General features: G+C 38.9%; 1 protein-coding gene across 1 annotated transcript; it reads right to left on the bottom strand.

The window, feature by feature from the left end:
• Positions 1 to 236: 236 nt before the first annotated feature.
• Positions 237 to 15,932, bottom strand: DNAJB11 (DnaJ heat shock protein family (Hsp40) member B11). The gene is made up of 10 exons (XM_032171848.2): positions 15,643 to 15,932; positions 14,356 to 14,512; positions 10,444 to 10,541; positions 8,567 to 8,699; positions 4,531 to 4,673; positions 3,966 to 4,048; positions 3,270 to 3,327; positions 2,067 to 2,178; positions 1,454 to 1,613; positions 237 to 694 (listed from the first exon to the last, which is right to left on the bottom strand). Exons 1-10 carry the CDS (start codon positions 15,708 to 15,710, stop codon positions 630 to 632), a joined length of 1,077 nt encoding a protein of 358 aa, XP_032027739.1. The 5' UTR covers positions 15,711 to 15,932; the 3' UTR covers positions 237 to 629.
• Between the last annotated feature and the right edge of the window lie 83 nt (positions 15,933 to 16,015).

Below are 16,015 nucleotides of genomic sequence, written 5' to 3'. Positions count from 1 at the left end.
TTATTATTCCCAAATTAAATGAGAGAAAATATACTTCCTCAAGGACAATTAGATCTTTGTGTAAGCTTCATTCATGGACCCCAATCAACCATTCGGTTTCTTCTACGCTCCTTTCTAGCAGATGCCGTGTGTGTAATTGGGCATGGGGACTGGATCTATATCACTCTTTTGCATGCGTGTGCATCCATCTTGCTTGATGGGAGGACAACCCAAATAGCTCACAGAAGAAACAGGAGTCATGAAAAAAATAACAACAAAATGTATTTAAAAACAGACTTCTCCAGTTGGCATTTTGAATAAAATTGCTAAAAACTCCAACCCTCTATGTTGTGTTTCTTTTGCTCCTGGAGTCCTCTTGCAGCTTTGATTCTTGAAACTCAGGCGGCAGCACCAGACATTAAATCCCCAAAGGGAGAGGTATTAGTAAACCTTTTGCTGGTCATTCTTTTCTGAATGCAAATGGACAAATTCTTAAGCCCTCTTATTCATTTCATGATGATCATTAGACAAAAATAATTAAGCCAAACTTGCATATTGAAAATAAAAACAAAAACACACACAAAAAAACCCTGCAGGTAATAAATATCGCTGATTCACTTATTTTAAACAAAGTCCAATTTTATTCACTCTTAATATCCTTGCAGTCCATTGTATACCTTCTGCACTGACCCTTGTTTCAGTAGCTGTTTGATACCTGAAGAAAGAATGAACAAATGACTCCATTAACAAAAAAAGTTACTTTCCTAGCGTTTAAAGAGCATATTTCAAGAAAAGGCTCATAAAAGGCCTTATGACAAACATGGATGTGAATTAAAGAACTACCAATCTCCAACGTAATCACATGTAGGTAACCCCACACATGCACGTGTGTCCAGGATGATCCCTTGTCTCTTTCTTTTAGGCCCACATACTACATACATGTCCCACAAAGCTCTATGAAATGAGGAATGAGAAGAGCCAATCAAAAAGGAAAGAAAACTCTTCAGCTCAGTCTTCCATTCCTTCTTCTGTATCCTCTTTTCAGTTTTTACCTCCTTCATTGCTCTCCTTTCTCTTACTGTTTAGGACCCCCAGTGGGGCCCTCTTCTCAACCAGTCATCCTAGACATGCACCCATAAGCTTCTAATCTTTCTACTGTCTACCTCATCTTCCCTTTTACAGTGTGGTCCAGTTCATTTGTTTTAAGTGATTCTGCTTCACTCCCATATACTCTATCACTCCCTAGGTTTCAAAGCACAGCTTACACAGACTTTTGTAACACAAAGATGCAGGATTTTTAATACATCGCCTTTACAAAGAAAGATGAGTTCATTTCTATCTTAGTGTTCTACTAGCATTAATGATTGATGTCTCATGTCACTGGAGAGTTCTTCTATTGCCACCTTTTTCTCATCACACACACACACACACACACACACACACACACACACACACACACAATAATACACCATACCTTCTCTTGCTTCCTCTGTTAACTGTTCTTTTGGAAAATCCACATCAAAAGTGATTATCAAAGAGCCCTTGATATTGTTGTTGTCAAAGTTGGGGAGCCCTTCCCCCTTCTTCCATAGCTTCGCTCCCGGCCTGGTGATCTTATCCCGGGAAATATGTACCTAGAAAACCAAAGGGAATGTACTGCAGCAGGAGCGGTACATCTGAAGTACATCACACAGCTTCTAGTGAGCACTGGTACACAAAGCTAATGTCACAGCTCAGCAAAAAGAAAGAATGAAGGAGCAAAGGAAATACCACTAGGACAATGTGAGTCAAGAACAAAGGATTTTAAAGAAGAAAAATCAAACACAAAAACAAGTGAACAAAGAAAGGTTTTCGTCAATAGAAACTATAAGGACGAGATTGTCAAAGGCTGTGCAATCCATTCTGAGTAGCTGAAAGGTCTGGCACTGTCACTGCAGTATGCTCAGCAGCAGAGTAAGTACAGACAGCACAATACGACTGAGAAAGGAGTCCATCTGGTTCTCAATGACTGAAACAGCTGATACATCTCAAAACTACCCATATAAAGGCTTCAAAAGGATGGAGAACAAGTAAATTGGTTTGTTTACCTTGTGACCATCCAAGTGAGTAATATCCATCTCAAAGCCAACCAGCGACTCAACTAATGAGATTGTCACATTTGTGTACAAATCATCTCCTCTCCTTTCAAATATTGGGTGCCTAAAAACAGAATAAGGTAAAAATCATTAATTTCCAACTTTAAGTTCAAACAGTTGTTAGAAAAATCCTGGAAAAAGGTGAACACCACTCTTTCAAACAATAAACATTTCTTAGACATACCCTTGTGTGTAGTATTAATCAAGAATATAAAGCTGTTTAAGTCTTATTAAATGCTACTGTTAAGGAACACACAATCAGCAAAAGCCAGAGTATAAGTAAAACTATAATCATTAGATTATGGAAAAGAGAGAAAGACAGCTTCTGGGGAGATCATCTTCGGAAATAGGTCTATAGAAGTTTTCCTGAGCTGGGCTCACGAGACTAAGTTGGCTGTAGAAATGCAGATAAAATGGGTGGAGGGAAGGGGAAATAGAGTGAGAAGGAATTCTGGCAAAGACAAGGAAGGTGTCAGGTTTATTCAGGAAACAACACATGTTCCAGTTTCTCTAAGAAGTGATGATAAAGACAAGGTAGGTAAAGAAGCTGGGGAAAACAACACTGAGATTAAAGAGTGCAGGAAGGCAAAGTCTCAGACAGTGGGGGGCCATTTCTCCATATTCTGGTAGGAACCCTGTTTTGATGACTCCTTACAGAGGCAGAGATATTACTGGTTTCCAAAGTGGTAACAAGAGAGAAACAGTAATCAAGAAAGCCAGAGTCCCAGGCAAAACTGTCTAAGCAGCACTTCATGCTGAAGAGAAGCTCACAAAAGAAAAGCTCTCTCTTCACAGAAGCTGCATATTACGTAGAAGGTTCTGTCTATGGAAAAGTCTCCTATTCTTGTATGGTGCCATACTTCTTCAGCTAAAATCTCAGCTTTGACTCCCTATCTTGTTTCTCTTTTATAACTTCTTACTTATCAATTCTTTCCTTTCAACATCTTTTGCATTTTTAAGTCCTAAGTAAATAAATAACTGGGACTCAATCCTAGGGCCCAACCCCAAGTTTTCAGCCTTGTAGAGGAGCTACAAATCATTGTTTAGGGTAATAAGGGTAAGAAACAGAGAAAAAAGTCTCTAACTGCTCTGGTGGCCACCCACGTCTCTATAATCTGACTCATCTGAGAAGACCTCTAAAATTAGATTACTTACTTGACAACTTTGATTCGGAACCGTAAATCTCCAGGCTCCCCATCCACGTGAGGCTCACCTACTCAGAGCAGATTACAGCATATTGTAAATCATACAAATTGGATACCACAAGTCTATCTGGCAACTGATACATTTTTTTAATCCACTACTTTGGGCATTGACCTGTCAAATCTGTGACGGCAGTGTCTCTGCCTGGTTATATCAAGTTTCAGACTATTAGAAATCATCACCTTTGCCTCAGATACAGCAGTACATAACTTGACCCATTTCCTAAACAAAGAATGATTCACCGGTCTCCTGAACCTAAGTCTTAAAGCTTTTTTTATTTTTAGAGTTTTAAACTTAAGTCTAAAGGTGAGGTCCTGAGAGCATCTTATTAATGCCAACTAGAGTTATGTATCTTCTTTCATTGCTGAGTTAAAATTCATTAAGGTCTGAACACCCTAAATTTTGATGAAACTTAGGCTACTTCATAATAACTTTTGGCCATGACATTCAAAGGATAAACGGTAATGCTACTGCTTTAGGTAAACAAAAGGCTTTGTATATCCTAAAATTGGCCAAAGAGTGTTGGAAATTATATATGCATTTACTATGTGAACATTAAGATGGAGTAAGGCAGGGGTGAGAGGTATTCACAAACAAGAAGAGAGCAGAAAGTTATCAAAATAAAAAAATCAAATATCAATATTTCACCTTCTCCAATAAAGGGGTACTCCATGCCGTCTCTCACCCCAGGCTCTATTTCTACTTCCAGCGTTCGTTCTTCATTTACTAGTCTGAGGTAAAGAGAATTAAAAGAGGAGAAAAATAATGAAAATATAAACAAAACATCAGATATAGATAAAGTTTTATCTATTTTATCAGAGCTTTTTCTTGGAAGACTGTAGTGTGCCTCCACTTGACAAAACTATCTGATAATCATTTACATCTTCTATATGCTAAAATCCAGGGTGAAGCTACTATACATTATATAAACATATAAGGCTGCTCTAATAGTACAAGAAGGAAGAAAATGAAGCATTAATACTTGTTGAAAATATATCAGAAATAAAGGGCACTGCTTATTAGTTCAGAAACATAAAAGGAGATATTTAGAAATACTTCAGAAAAAAATGTACATTGTTTTGCTCTATCCTTTTGCAGAACATGGCAGTGGGGAGAGGACAGAGAAAGATCTAGTATGGACCATTGGCGTTTGACTAGATGAACAAAATTAACAAGTGTTTCTTGGTAGAACAAAGAAGGTGTTTTCACTTACTTGACATTAGGGCATTCATCGCAGACCACCTCCTGGGTCATTTGGAAGCGCCCAGGGCCCAGCTGGGTGGTCCGCATCTCTTGCCGACAATTGCACTTCCGTTTGCCAGGAGCCTGCCTTGCCACGGGTTTGTTTCTAACTACCTAGGAAGTGCATAAACAACATCAGCTTCTCTCTTGTATAAAATAGCCTTTCCTTTCCTCACTTGATCAAGGCTCTGCACATATGCCTGGACTGAAACTTCCCCTTCTCTGGCAATCTATCCCTCAGAGATCTAAAGCTGACAAAACTCTTTGAAGAGTACAAATCAGCCCCCAAACAGGAATGAAGCAAACACATACTTAAATGACTCAAATTCTAAAGCTGGAGAAGTAGAGACGGGAGTAAGAAACAAGAGAACTGAAAAATAAAGTGTATGGTATCAGCATTTCTAAGCCACAACTAAATGCTACTGAGTTAAAGTAGTTCATGTAATGATTATCTTTTAGGAAATTCGAGCTGTGTAAAGCATGACCCCCGACGAACAAACACCGCCTTCAAAACCTGGTATGTGGCTACTATCCAATCTTCTGATTAACCTAATGAAAATGTCTCCTTATTTCAGGAAACTCAATCCAGGACTATTTTCTGGAGCTATCTCCATTCAGATACTTTAACACGTAGGAAGAGAAACAATGACCATCTCTTTGTAGTTGACTGCAATCAAACATTCTGATCCCTCTAAGAATGTAAAATTGATATATATGCAGAAATGTATTCCTAGTTTTGCCTGTTTAAATAGTCAAACATCTAATCACAAGGTATGTGCTCACGCAGAATGATGAATGCTTGGAGAAAAATCCCTTAAAGCCTACCAACATATGAAAGGCCCAGGTCAACAGAGTAAATTATAGCAACAATAATAGTAATCAGAGCAAACACTTTATAGCACTTACTACATGCCAAGCAATGTGCCAAACACTTTTACATATTCATTTAACCCTCACAACTGTATGAGATAGGTACTGTTATTATCCCCATTTTACAGATGAGGTAACAGAAGTATAGAAAGGTTAAGTAACATGACCAAGGCCACATGACTAATACATGGCAGAGCCAGGATTCTAAACTAGGCAGTCTAGCTGCAAAGTCCATGCTTCTTAACCATTGTGCTATCCTATTTCTCAAGGTATTTTTTTTTTCTTTAAAAAAGAATTTACATACAGAAGGAGCAGGATTGAAAAAAAGGAAAAAAAGAATTTAACATGGGGTTACTGAGCCAGCAAAGCCATTTACAGCCTTTACAATGGTTGGATTGAAAAAGAGTTTGTTCGGGAACACACTAACAGCAAAAGGTGATGTCTACTGTTTATTAGTGACAACTGCAGAACAGGCTTGTAAGGGGACATGGGCACTAATTAGGTTCACCTCTTTCCTCCCATCTAAACAACCTCACTGGTTTATGAATATTTTTAATGCCCTTTTTTCCTGCAGCCTGAACAGTATTACAAGTAAGTTGCATCTTCTGTGATTGTCTATATCTCTTCTTTCAATTATTCAGAGAAGCAGCTACAAGTAAGAAGAATACACTTCTTGTCAAGATGGCACATATGCACAGGCTACCGGCTGTCTCCTCCAGTATCCTGGAAAAACTACAAGAAAACATGGATTCCAGGAAACAGTAACTACAACACAGAATATATGAGAAAATCCCACAGATAGAGGGCTGTTTTGAACTGTTTCCCCTGACTGCAGAAAACAAAAGACTCCAGACAGCAAACAAAACAAAAAACACCCCAAGACACCAAACAAAACACAGTTAAAACCAGCAGGTCAGGGCTCAGCCCATGATGCTCTGCAGGGAAAGGTAGTTGCTGGTACCTGTAAGGGAAGATCAGCTCAAAGGCCAAGACAGCTAGATACCTGAGAAGGTCTATCATCTGCCCCGCAAAAGACAACAAACTAAATAACATATTTTAAGCAACTGTACTTTGCTTAAAAAAAGATTAGACAGACCAGGAACTTAAAACAAGCATGATAATACTTAAGGAGGGAAGGCATTAGTAAAATGATATAGAGTAAGAAATAATGCAAGAATCAAGTAGAAATATTATGCATAAAAATATGAGTTGAAATTAAAACACACCAGATGGGTTATTATTAGAATGGATATAGCTGAAGACTGAAGTAGTAAGCTGGGAGATCAAAATGAGGTACCTCCCAGAAGGAAGCAGTGAAGGATAAAGAAACAAAATTTATTTTTCGTATTTAAAAGAAAGTTAAGAGCAGACAGAAGTAGGAGTGATAAAAGAATTGTAAAAAATATTGGCCGGGTGCGGTGGCTCAAGCCTGTAATCCCAGCACTTTGGGAGGCCGAGGCGGGCGGATCACGAGGTCAGGAGATCAAGACCATCCTGGCTAACCCGGTGAAACCCCGTCTCTACTAAAAATACAAAAAATTAGCCGGGCGTGGTGGCGGGCGCCTGTAGTCCCAGCTGCTCGGGAGGCTGAGGCAGGAGAATGGCGTGTACCCAGGAGGCGGAGCTTGCAGTGAGCAGAGATCGCACCACTGCACTCCAGCCTGGGGGACAGAGCAAGACTCCATCTCAAAAAAAAAAAAAAAAGAATTGTAAAAAATAATGAGACATATTTTCCAGAATTTAAAAAAGATGAATAACCTCATATTAAAAGATCCCAGAGTTTTAGCAGAAAATATAGGTGAACAGCTTTCTTATTTTATTTTAAAATTTTTTTCCAGAGATGAGTTTCAGTTATGTTGTCCAGGCTAGAGTGCAGTGGCTATTCACAGATGCAATCACAGGACATGATAGCCTCAAACTCCTGGCCTCAAGCAATCCTCCTACCTCAGCCTCCGGAGTAGCTGAGATTACAAGTGTGCTCCACTGCACATGGCTGCTTTCTTATTTTAGAACAAAAAGGAATTTCTTTAAAAAGACACAAAAACGAACCATTAAAGACTGACAGATTTAATTACATTAAAATTAAGTAGTTCTGTTTGCTGAAAATTGAAATAAATCTTAAACATAATGAAAAGGCAAGTTACAAACAGATAGGCTATATCTGCATTACATACGGCCAACAAAGAATTAGCAGCAAGAGTGAAGTACTCTTAGAAATCAATAAGAAAGAGGCAAAAGAAAGAACAGGCATTTCACAAGAGAGGAAACAAATATGGCCAATAAACACAGGAAGAGATGCTGATCCTAATTGGTAATTTAAAAAAAATGTAAAACAAGACCATAATGAGATAATATTTTATAACCATTTGATGAGCAAAAATTAAGAAGTCTAATAATTCCACGTATTAGTGAGGCAGTGAATCTATAGGATCTCATAAATTGCATGTAGAAAAGCATCAGTACAATCAATTTCAAAAGCAATACAGTATTAACTTGTAAAAATGAACATTGGTTCATATTACCCAGCAATTCTACTCTCAAGCATATCCACCCAAGAGATATTCTTGTTCATCTGAACCTGGATATATGGATTAAAATGTTCATAAAAGCACTGTTTGGAATTGAATAAAACTGGAAGAAACAAAAATGCCTATTAATAAACTATGGTCACAATACAGCAATAAGCAACAAGGGTGAATCCTAGTAACATAATAGTGAGTGAAAATAACCAGTCCCAGAAAATAATGAATAAGATACCATTTCTAAAAAATCAAAAACAATATAATAAACATTATTCAGGTATTCATATATACATGATAAAATAAGAATGGCAAAAGAACAATAAAGACATAATTCAATACAGTAGTTACCTTTGAAGGGAGGCAGGGTAATGGAACAGGGAAGTAGCATGTAGGTAGATTAAGTCATGGTAATGTTTTACTTAGTTCTTAAGCTGGGTGATAAAACAATGACATCACTGTATCATGAACCAAGGTTTATAATTAATTCAATTTTGTGCATTTGATCACTCCCTCTTACCCTCAAAAAGACAGAGAAGGTACATATAAACCTCTTATTTTTAGTCAAAAGTACAAGTTCTGGGAGTCAATATGAACAGCTATATTGTTTGAACTTACTTCCACAAAATTTCCTGCATATACTTCTTCCAAAGTGACTTCTAGATCTACAATAATATCACTTCCTCTTGGAATATTTCTGTCTTGCTGACGAGGGGTTCCTCCAAACATGAAACCAAAATCCCCAAAGAAGCTAAAGATAAGTGCAAAATCATCAGGAAAAAAAAATCAAGACTCCATGTTTCACAATTAACTCATTTTCTTTACATTGATAAACTACTGTTTCTACCAATGCATTGTGCAAAACTACAAGGTATTTTTTAATACAATGGAGTCATCTATCATACATAATTTTAAATTTATATACTATCAACCGTATTGTAACTATATGGTCCCTTACTACAAAAAAATTCACTTTTTAACAAAATATAGCCCACACATATAGTACAGTACATACACACACAGTATGCCAATGAATTCAATGTTGGACCCAACCAATGAAATAATAATCTTTCAATATTGGGAAAAATCTGAATATGGTGGACTTATTGAGAAAGAGTACAGTATACATAAACTTGTGTAATGCTAAATGTAATGGTTAATTTTAGAAATTTTTATCGGTAATTTTAACATATGTAGTGTTCCCTTTACATGCTTTTTAGAAGCATGTAACTTGCTGAAAGAAGCTACTGCTCTGCACAAAAATCTTGAGTATGTAATTAAATAAGCTAAAAAAGCATCAGCCTTAGTAGAATCCTAGTGCTTAAGGAGAAGGTAGTTCTAGCCTCTACAAGACCCAAACTAATTTTTGTAAGTAACAACAGTAACTTGAGATTAACAAAAAAAGTGACCTTCAATCCTACAGGTGGTTTAATCTAATGTTAATTTTTGGTGTTATTAAGAAGCCTCATATATTAGCATAGCGATGATGATAACTAACTCCCTCTCCCACCAACCAACTCAGGTGAATGAATTCCCTGAATCTTAAATAAAGGCAAGGGGAGAGAACAGGGTGGGGGCTGGGGAAGCCGGTTCGCTTTCTGGTATCCCCTAGGGATCACTTCAGACAGCCAAATTGATCCTGGCGGGGGGCGGGGGGTGGGGAGGGCGAAGATGTCCTTCATGTTACTCACACATCTTTACATGCCCTAAAAATCTACTCCCCTACCCCAGGCCCTCCAACCAAGCACTAAATGGTGGTAACTACTATATGCAACAGTGATTCTTACTTCTTTTGGGGAAGGGTTCACAGAACCCTTTGAGAATCTGAAGAAAACAATGAACTCTCCCCATAAAAAATGCAGATTTGAACATCTTTTTGTTTGTAATTTCAGACCTGAAACCCCAGATTAAGGTCTCTTAGTATATGTAATCATCAGGGAATGTGGAAATTCAAATGCTCAATAAAGAGAGGTTCACAGAGTGAGGAGGAAAGGTGTTTATTATTCCAACCACCCAGCACTCTCAGAAAGCAAGAGATAAAGGTCCTCTACCCTAATTCCTTCCCCTAATGCTGGTTATTATAATCACCCTCACTTGTTGATAGCATGAGAGAGAGGCAGCTCTGGGTATGGGAGTAGGAATTTTTCTGTCTCTGCTAACAATAATTTTGCTCATTAAGTGGTTTGCAGATTCCAAGATAGCAAGTAGGCAAGGATGAATTGATTTCCAACACATGTCCCCACCGCAAATTGTCAGCACTGATTTAACTGATATGGTTGGCTAGATGGAATATCCTTACAGTGCCATCCGTCTTTTCTGAAGCTTTGTGAAAATAGAAGACTATCTTCCCACAGGGAGGACAATAATTGATCTTTGCATCAGCTAAATTGTACTGTTCATCAAAAGCTTCTGAACTAGGGAATGAGAATAATTATTTAATCGCTAAGTGACCCTCTCTCAGACACTAACACTTTGCAGATGGGTCAATTACTCACTGTGAAAAAATATCTCCATGGGAGCTCTGATGACCATCTTTTAATCCTTCTTCACCATAAGTATCGTACTGTTTCCGTTTCTCACTATCTGACAGAACCTGGGGATACAAGCCAGTGGAGGAAAAGATCATGAGTTGGTAATATCCAGTTAAGGCATAGTCACATTTATGTTTGTTTTTACTTTGACAGTGGGTCTAAAATTTTAATAGAATGTAGTTTCCATTATGTACTGTATTAAGGCATATTTACAAAGTTATTTTCTGTATGACTAAATTCTTTGATGCATTGTTCATTCCATATTGCTCCATTCATGTTTTTAATTTAAAGTTGTCAAAACTTGCCTAGTCACTAAAAAATAATACCTGAGATTAGCAATGCAGCTGTGAAGGTCAGGGTGGTAACAGGAAAGAGGTAAGACGGATTCCTCAGGTTTACTTCCCATGCAGTTTGACTCTGGTGCTTATGCTGTTAACCACTATACTGCCTTCAAAACAACTTGGCCCCACAGGTCTACAACACCCCCTACCTAATACACACACACACACACACACACACACACACACACACACACACACGCATGTATTAGGAGATTGTCAAGTCAAGGAAATCAAATGACAGGCCCTCCAGAGAGGCCTACACTGATATCTTTTCACCCTCCTTTTTTCATTTTTTGGTATATGTAGAAATCCATTTGTGGAAGAATGCTGCCTGCCATATATATATATGTTTAAGTTTGTAATGTCCTGAGTTTGAAATGCAGAAAGAGTAATAAGTGAAAATACTCTATGAAGGTTATTCAAGGTCAATTTCATTGCTTGAAATAATTCTTGAAGTTTTAAGTTTCAGAGAACTACATACACAATCATGACTATATGCTTTCTCTCTGCATATTAAAGAATGTAATAACAAAATAAGCTTCCATCCTTTTCAAAATTTGCCTTCAACATGCAAAAAAAAACTTTCTCTTTTATTTAGAGCAATCTGATATATATGCACATATACACTTGTGAAAATTAAATGGCTTTAAAATCGTCCTTTGATATTTATAAACTCTTACTTAGACAAGAGGCTGAAGGAGAGAGTTATTTCAAAACCATACTCATGGTGGCCCAGAAAAAGAGAGGTTCAAAGTAGATGGGGCTTGTTGACTTAAAAGAAAGGCATATTCACACAGGACACACTTTTGGCTTAGGGCCCAAATGAGGTGTAAGGAGTCATGGCAAAAATGTATTAACATTTAAGATATCCTTGAAAGGATAAATAGAAATTGAGTATACAAGAGAGTGAACATTCTTAAAAGCAAAGGCAAATGGGTTATTCCAGAAGTCACCACAGTACTTGATTAAAGCCACTATGACAGAAAAAGGGAGAAGAAAGAATGTTTTCACAAATATCTTTAGAAAATAGGTACCTTGGGGAAGCAGAAATGGGCACAGTTAACTTAAAAAAAAAACAAAAACCCTTATTATTATCTGGGTCTCCAATATTTTCACTTTTAGGCTACTTCTCTGATCTGATCTTGGCAAATAAATGAACCCTGCATTTGAGACTATAAAAAACACCATTTCAAAACCCCCAAAGACTAGTTTTAAGTCAGTTTCTTTTTAAAGAAAGAGGCTTCTGTAATAACCCCCTAAAAACTACTCTTGAAGTCATTATCATTTACTTCCTCCTCACTTTTCTTCCATCAAGGAATGCAATTTTATCCCATGGTCTTGGAAACTATTTTAAAAGAAAAAAGGTTTTTAGTTGATTGGCCAACCAACACACAGATTCTCAAGTAATTAAAATGCCAGCGGGAATCCTAGTTCTGTAGAGAAAACAAATTTGTATTCACAAAAGATTCTTCATAACTGTACTCGGATTCTAATTTGTGAACACTAATTTACCTAAGACTAAAGGCAATCAAGCTTGAATGATAAAAAGAAAAAAGAAATTTGAACTAGTGGCTAAAAGGATTGTTAAAGTTAAATAAACCGCGATTTCATGACTGACCTTTGTATAGCCTGCCTAGGTCATGGATAAAGAACATGAAGATTCTTTAGAGAGCATGGTAAATTCAGCTTCCCTAGAAAATGTTTTTGACTATTGGGTTCCTAGCAAACAAGGGGACTATTCATGGAAAATACAGTGCAAAATATGGAATGCATATTATCAACAAGAAACAAAATATTACATATAATTTAGGATGGGCCATCAACCTTCTCAAGTTTATCAATGTGCCTCAGGTTAAGAATTTCTGTCCCTTGACGGGGCACGCCTGTAATCTCGGCACTTTGGGAAGCCGAGGCGGGTGGATCACAAGGTCAGGAGATTGAGACCATCCTGGCTAACACGGTGAAACCCTGTCTCTACTAAAAATACAAAAAATTAGCCGGGCGTGGTGGTGCACGCCTGTAGTCCCAGCTACTTGGGAGGCTGAGGCAGGAGAATGGCATAAAACCCGGGAGGCGGAGCTTGCAGTGAGCCAAGATCGTGCCATTCTACTCCAGCCTGGCAGACAGAGCGAGACTCTGTCTCAAAAAAAAGAATTTCTGTCCCATAGGATCCCTGATGGTGTTGAAAGAAGAAAGGACCCCAACAGCTCTTGGGTTCACCTGGGTATAACACACTGTTTCAGTTCCATTGCTTCTTTAATCTAAGAGATCTTGGGATTCCTTCCTTTCAAGGTTTGTGTCTTCCTAAAATATTTTTCAATTTGTTTTTAGCCTTCTCAATATACAAGAATTTAAACTTAAATTCAGGAGTTTTAGCTCTATGACTTTTAGTTCAATTAATTTTTTTCTGTGTCCATTTAGAAAATGAGAATAAAAATATGCCTAGCTCTAATATATTTCCTGGTGTCCTAGTGAAGATTAAATGAGATGATACACATGAGAGTGTTTTGATCCCCAGATTAGAGGTTGCAAAATCAAATTAAAACTGTGCTTTGTTTGATCTACGTAAAAAAGAAATTTAACTGAATTAGTTACCAACATTTTTACAAGCAGAACTTATATAAAAAATCTAGATTTTCAACTTTTCTTGAAAAATTAAATAATCTAGGAACATACTGTTTGCATTTGTATGACAAAAACTGGCTGGGGTTGAGTAACAGCTGCTCCCTTGAAATGGGGCCAGAAGGCTTCAGTTTGTGAAAGTCCTCAACAATCCTTATTGCTTCCCAATATGGAGGCAGAATATCCGCTGCCACGTTTTAACTTATACCTGCCCTGCATGTTATTTGTCTAGTTCATATGAACATGTAGGTTTGCAACTCTCATGAAGGCTTTCTTTTTATTTTTGGTTCTAGCTCCCAAACTGATTACTGACAGACCAATCAGTTGATCTACTTATTAATCTATCAATCTTCCATTTATTCTTTTTCAGCATTATTCTTATTAAAATAAACATTAATATCAAAAGGCAGAAAATGGCATCTACTAACATGAATGTAATATCTAGTACAATACAGCATCAAGTACTACTTTTACTTTTATCTACTGTCTATTTTTAAATAAAAGTGACTTGGGCTGGGCGTAGTGGCTCACGTCTATAATCCCAATACTTTGGGAGGCCGAGGTGGGTGGATCACTTGAGGTCAGGAGTTCGAGACTAGCCTGGCCAAAATGGTGAAACCCTGTCTCTACTAAAAATACAAAAATTAGCCAGGCATGGTTGCATGCACCTGTAATCCCAGCTACTTGGGAGGCTGAGGTAGGAGAACTGCTTGAACCCAGGAGGTGGAGGTTGCAGTGAGTGGAGATTGCACCACTGCACTCCAGCCTAGCCAATAGAGTGAGACTCAGTCTCAAAATAAATAAATAAATAAATAAATAAATAAATGTAAGCTGAAAGGAGTGTTTCTCTGTATTGTATGTTTTTTCTAGAGCTACAGATTTTATTCGTACTTTATCACTTTTCCCGACTCACCTCATAAGCAGCACCCAGATCCTGGAATTTCTCCTGGGCTTGTGGATCATCAGGGTTCCGGTCGGGATGAAGCTGCAGGGCTAGTTTCCTATAGGCCTTTTTAATATCCTTTATAGAGGCACTTCGAGGCACCCCCAAGATCTTATAGAAATCTCGTCTGGGAAGTAGAGGGAGAGAATACTTCATTAAAGAGTTACATGTTATATTCTTCAAAGTAAAAGACTTATTTTTTCTCTATATTTAGGTTTGTATCTCAGCAAAGAGGTACAAAAATAAAGGTTTATGTGACACATACACACACGAAGAATGACTAAAAAGAGAACACCAGAATTTGTAATGAATCTTATATATTGAAGTAATCACAGTAAGAGGCTATATACTTCTTTTTAGATTATTCAAAACATCTGTGGCACTTTTCTTTCAGAATCACCTTCAGTCAAGAAAACCACTTCCTTATTTTATGGTCTCATGTTATCTTCAGGCAATAACCATATAATCAAATTAACTCTTCTCCCCTTTCCTTATACTGGCTCCAAATGATTTTGACTTTTCTAAAAGTCAAACAACACTCTCAAAGGATGATTTTCCTTATTTAAAAAGATTATGCCACATAAATGTCCTAACAGTAGCACTGTCAGAATGTTAAAGATGAAGCAACTTAAGATAATAAATAGCTCAAGAAGCTGGGAAGTACAAGGGCTGTCCAAAGAGTCTTCTTGCTCCCCTCCCGCATCCAATTTCGTTCAGTCCCAACTCGGCTTGGCGTCATCCACCCACTTTAATATCAGCCCCCCAATGGCTCTTCGCAGGCTTGGCATAGAGCATCGTCCGCTTCTCCACCTCAGCGGGGCACAGCAACTCACCTCGTTGATCAAACAAACGTCCATCCCCTCAACCTCAGCCTGGCACTGTCATTACCTTTCCTTACAGTCAGGCATCCCTCTTTCTTCCCCAGCTCTACGTGACACTGCTTCAGCTCACAACCACCTTCTTTCCCTCATCCCCCAAATGCCGTTTGGCAATGCATCCAACTCCCACTCCTCTGGGCAAATCTAGCTCTACCTAAGACCCTCTCTGGACCTAAGGCCCTCTCACTGGTGTCACCCACGGTTCTCCTCTCACCCCACTAGCCTGGCCCATACTACCCCTTCCTCCGCCACCCCGCCAACCCACAGAGATGCCCCTCTCCACTCCGTCAGTCTGGCAATGCCACTTCCCCCACCCCCTCCCACCCCCCAGCAAAGGCTGACCCACGGGCCCCGTCGTCTGCGAGTGTCTGTTCCTCACCCGGCAATCACGGCCCCGATGAGGTACAGCAGCAACAGGCAAAAGGTGCTCAGGTTTTGCGGAGCCATGGTTCCTCTGTCCCGGGTCCTGTCCCACACACTCCTCACAGCCTCCTCCGCCGCCGCGTCGGCTAGCCAGCCCACCCGGCCCTGTGAGGCCGCCTCACACAGGGAGGCGCGGGGGTCTCCTCCTTGGTCCGCAGAGACAGCTAGCTAGCCCCCTCCTCTGCCAGTCCACTTCCCGGGAGTCCCGAGTCCCGGTGAGAGAAGCCCCCGGTAGGCGAGAGCCAATCGTTGCCCGGGACATCACACGCGGCCGGCGCCTGGAAGCCAATCAGCGCAGTACACTTCACCTCCGAGGCGGCACGGGCAGC

This window comes from Hylobates moloch, unplaced genomic scaffold (assembly GCF_009828535.3).
Source record: "Hylobates moloch isolate HMO894 unplaced genomic scaffold, HMol_V3 SCAFFOLD_13, whole genome shotgun sequence".
Classification (NCBI taxonomy): Eukaryota; Metazoa; Chordata; class Mammalia; order Primates; family Hylobatidae; genus Hylobates; species Hylobates moloch.
This window is presented reverse-complemented; position numbering and strand designations above follow the sequence as displayed.